The sequence below is a fragment of the Amphimedon queenslandica genome, unplaced genomic scaffold (assembly GCF_000090795.2).
Source record: "Amphimedon queenslandica unplaced genomic scaffold, v1.1 AMPQUscaffold_8592_Cont19464, whole genome shotgun sequence".
Classification (NCBI taxonomy): Eukaryota; Metazoa; Porifera; class Demospongiae; order Haplosclerida; family Niphatidae; genus Amphimedon; species Amphimedon queenslandica.
In genome coordinates, this window is record NW_003551131.1 from 1 (window position 1) to 2,648 (window position 2,648).

A 2,648-nucleotide genomic window follows, 5' to 3' on the forward strand; every position below is an offset into this window, starting at 1 on the left:
ACTTTCATTCTCTTCTTGATGTAATACTGTCTGCATTTGTGTTTCTTCAATGTTCTCAACTAGTTCTAATTATTATTCATATGTATTATTTATATTCACTATACATGTACATGTACCTTCTTTTTCAGATTGAAATAAAGCAAGCTGCTTTTCTAATAATTCTTTTATTTCTTTCGAATTCTCAATCTCCTATTATTATATCATGATCACAACAATATTAATGAAAAATTTCTAACTTCTTCATGTTCTGTTAAATGTGATACTTTCTCTTGTAGTAGCTGACTAGTTTCAGCTAATAATAAATTAAATTATAGTAAGCATCATTGTGACATCATTTGTACCTGCTATTTTTTTAAACCTCTCACTCTCTGCTATACTAGCACTCAACATCTTGTTTTTAGTATCCAGTATTTTCTTCATGGACTCTGCTTCTTCCTTCATTATTATAATTTCCTATGAAATAAATAAACTAAGTAACAAAGTGATACAAGACAGAGCCAAACTAAAAATAGCACATTTGCTAATAGAATGCATTAATAATAAATAAAGACATTAAAACTTTAAATGACTTCAAGCTACAATGGACATACGGCTTTTAAAAAGGTACATTGCTAATTATATCATTAAATATTGCAAAGTATTCACCTCCTCTTTACAATTAATCAGTTGTATACTCAATGACAGCATCAATAATTGTTTCATGAAACCACTACTAGTTGATAATGATGAAGTGTATTCATCTATTTCTGTTGTAGTAGCAGTGGAGGTGTCCTTTACCTGTTATTAATAATAAATATCAGTTCATAAAATAGTCCATTAACCTCATACACAGTGCAGTATCCAATGGTTAATCTCTTCACTTTGTTTTCTTTCAATACATCAATATTATTAAGAGCAGCTGTAATTAACTGCTCAGATAGAATCAAAGAGAAGAAAAAAGTGATAGTGAAAGAATTGTCATCTGTAACGACTTTTAATTTGACATGTCGTGATGAATTCTCAAAAACAGCTGTCGACAGTCTCTGGACGTCCTTAAGTGTTAATTCATTAGCGTCTTTATCAACGACAATGGTAATGATTTCACATTCAAGTGGCGAAGCATATGAGAATTTTTCTTTCAAACATTGACTGAGTTTAGTTTCCTTTAGCTCCTCAACAGCTTCCTTATATTCCTCAATAACTGGCTTAGCCTCCTCTAAATTGAACTTATTAACAAAAATTAATACTCCAGCACACTAATGTCATCAAGAGGACTATTATCACTAACTAATTGTAGAATGCTGAGGATATCTTGACACTGAGCAACTTGAGGCCTCAATGCTTTGTCATATACACCCAAAACATACTTAATATAATCAAGAGTTGGGGATTGAGGGTTGCTCATCATGATTGATCCCACTTTAAAGAATGTATGCCCCAAACTCAATCGCATCAACTTAAATTCTGAAGTCATATTCATAGGAAAATAAATCTTCCATTCTTCAACTAAATTAATGAAGTAAATGCATACTGTAAAAGTACTGAATCTTACCATTGCTGTCATTCGGTTTAATTAATTCATCACTGCAATACACTTCTCCTATAAACAATCATTATACTATTAGTCTTAGTTGCATAAATATCCTTACTGTATTCACTCAAAATAGCATTTCCAATCTCAGCAGTGGGTGTTATTTCACACAAAATTTTAGCAAATGCTTCAAGTTTTTGATAGTCAATGCAAACAGCTTCTTTTATTTGAATCAGCAGAGCCTCTCCTGGTACATTAATAGAGACTGCCTTCTCTTTCATAACTTCTGAATACAACAATGCTGTCAACTGAGGCAATGCAGTCACAAGAGATTTGTTTGAAGTATAATGAGCAAGAATTTTACAAGCAGGGTGCACTAAACAATTAATAAATGATATAATAACTCCTTTATCAACTTACTCTCCATATCTATTCCATGAGCTACTGCTTTTTGTTCTAATTCCCTCAATGCAGATACCAACGAATGGATAGTAGGACCACCTTCCAATAGACCCTTTGCAGAAGGGTGTGGTCGGGTGTGGCAATTTATGCGGCGGCCATCTTGGAGTACAACTTACCTATAATAAAATGGAGTCATGAGGAGAAGAAGGTCTTTTACCGGGTTATATCAACTCTATAACAGATGTAACTTCAAAAGAAAGTACAAAGAAAAGCTGTGGTGCATTGATGGACAAGATCCAAATGAATTACATCATTCTTCATGGATAGATAACATTGATATGAGGCCCTGCACATTTCATGCATATAGACCGTCTGCAATAGGCGTGATAATTAGGGGTTCGGTTTTCTGTCAGCCATTTTGGAGTACAAGAATAAAAATGGCCCATTTATGTACCTATCCTTTTCATGCTTTATAAAATCAAAGAAAATTGGATTTTAGGAGTTAAGAGCAAATTAATAGAAAGATAAGGCTATGAAGAATAAATTCTGGAACTTATAGTGCTGTTTTTCAATTTTTAGGTGGCGAAGGCCTTGAGTGAACTCGGGCCGTTTTTGTCATGTTTTTAGGATTCCTGTACGAAAATTGAGAGTAATGAGCTTGAAAATAATAAAAATAACTTACTGGAAGTTCATATACTACATTATAATACAGGACAGACTTATTGAAGAGCTCCTA

At 32.9% G+C, this 2,648-nt stretch overlaps 1 protein-coding gene across 1 annotated transcript; it reads right to left on the reverse strand.

Annotated features, from left to right (window-relative positions):
• Positions 1–116: 116 nt before the first annotated feature.
• On the reverse strand, positions 117–1,937 carry LOC109591263 (uncharacterized; the record flags this gene model as incomplete). The annotated part of the gene is made up of 9 exons (XM_020007028.1): positions 1,931–1,937; positions 1,629–1,886; positions 1,532–1,579; positions 1,268–1,485; positions 822–1,235; positions 646–777; positions 342–453; positions 237–292; positions 117–189 (listed from the first exon to the last, which is right to left on the reverse strand). Coding segments are annotated over exons 1-9 (1,318 nt in total), but the record flags the coding sequence as incomplete, so codon positions are not given.
• Between the last annotated feature and the right edge of the window lie 711 nt (positions 1,938–2,648).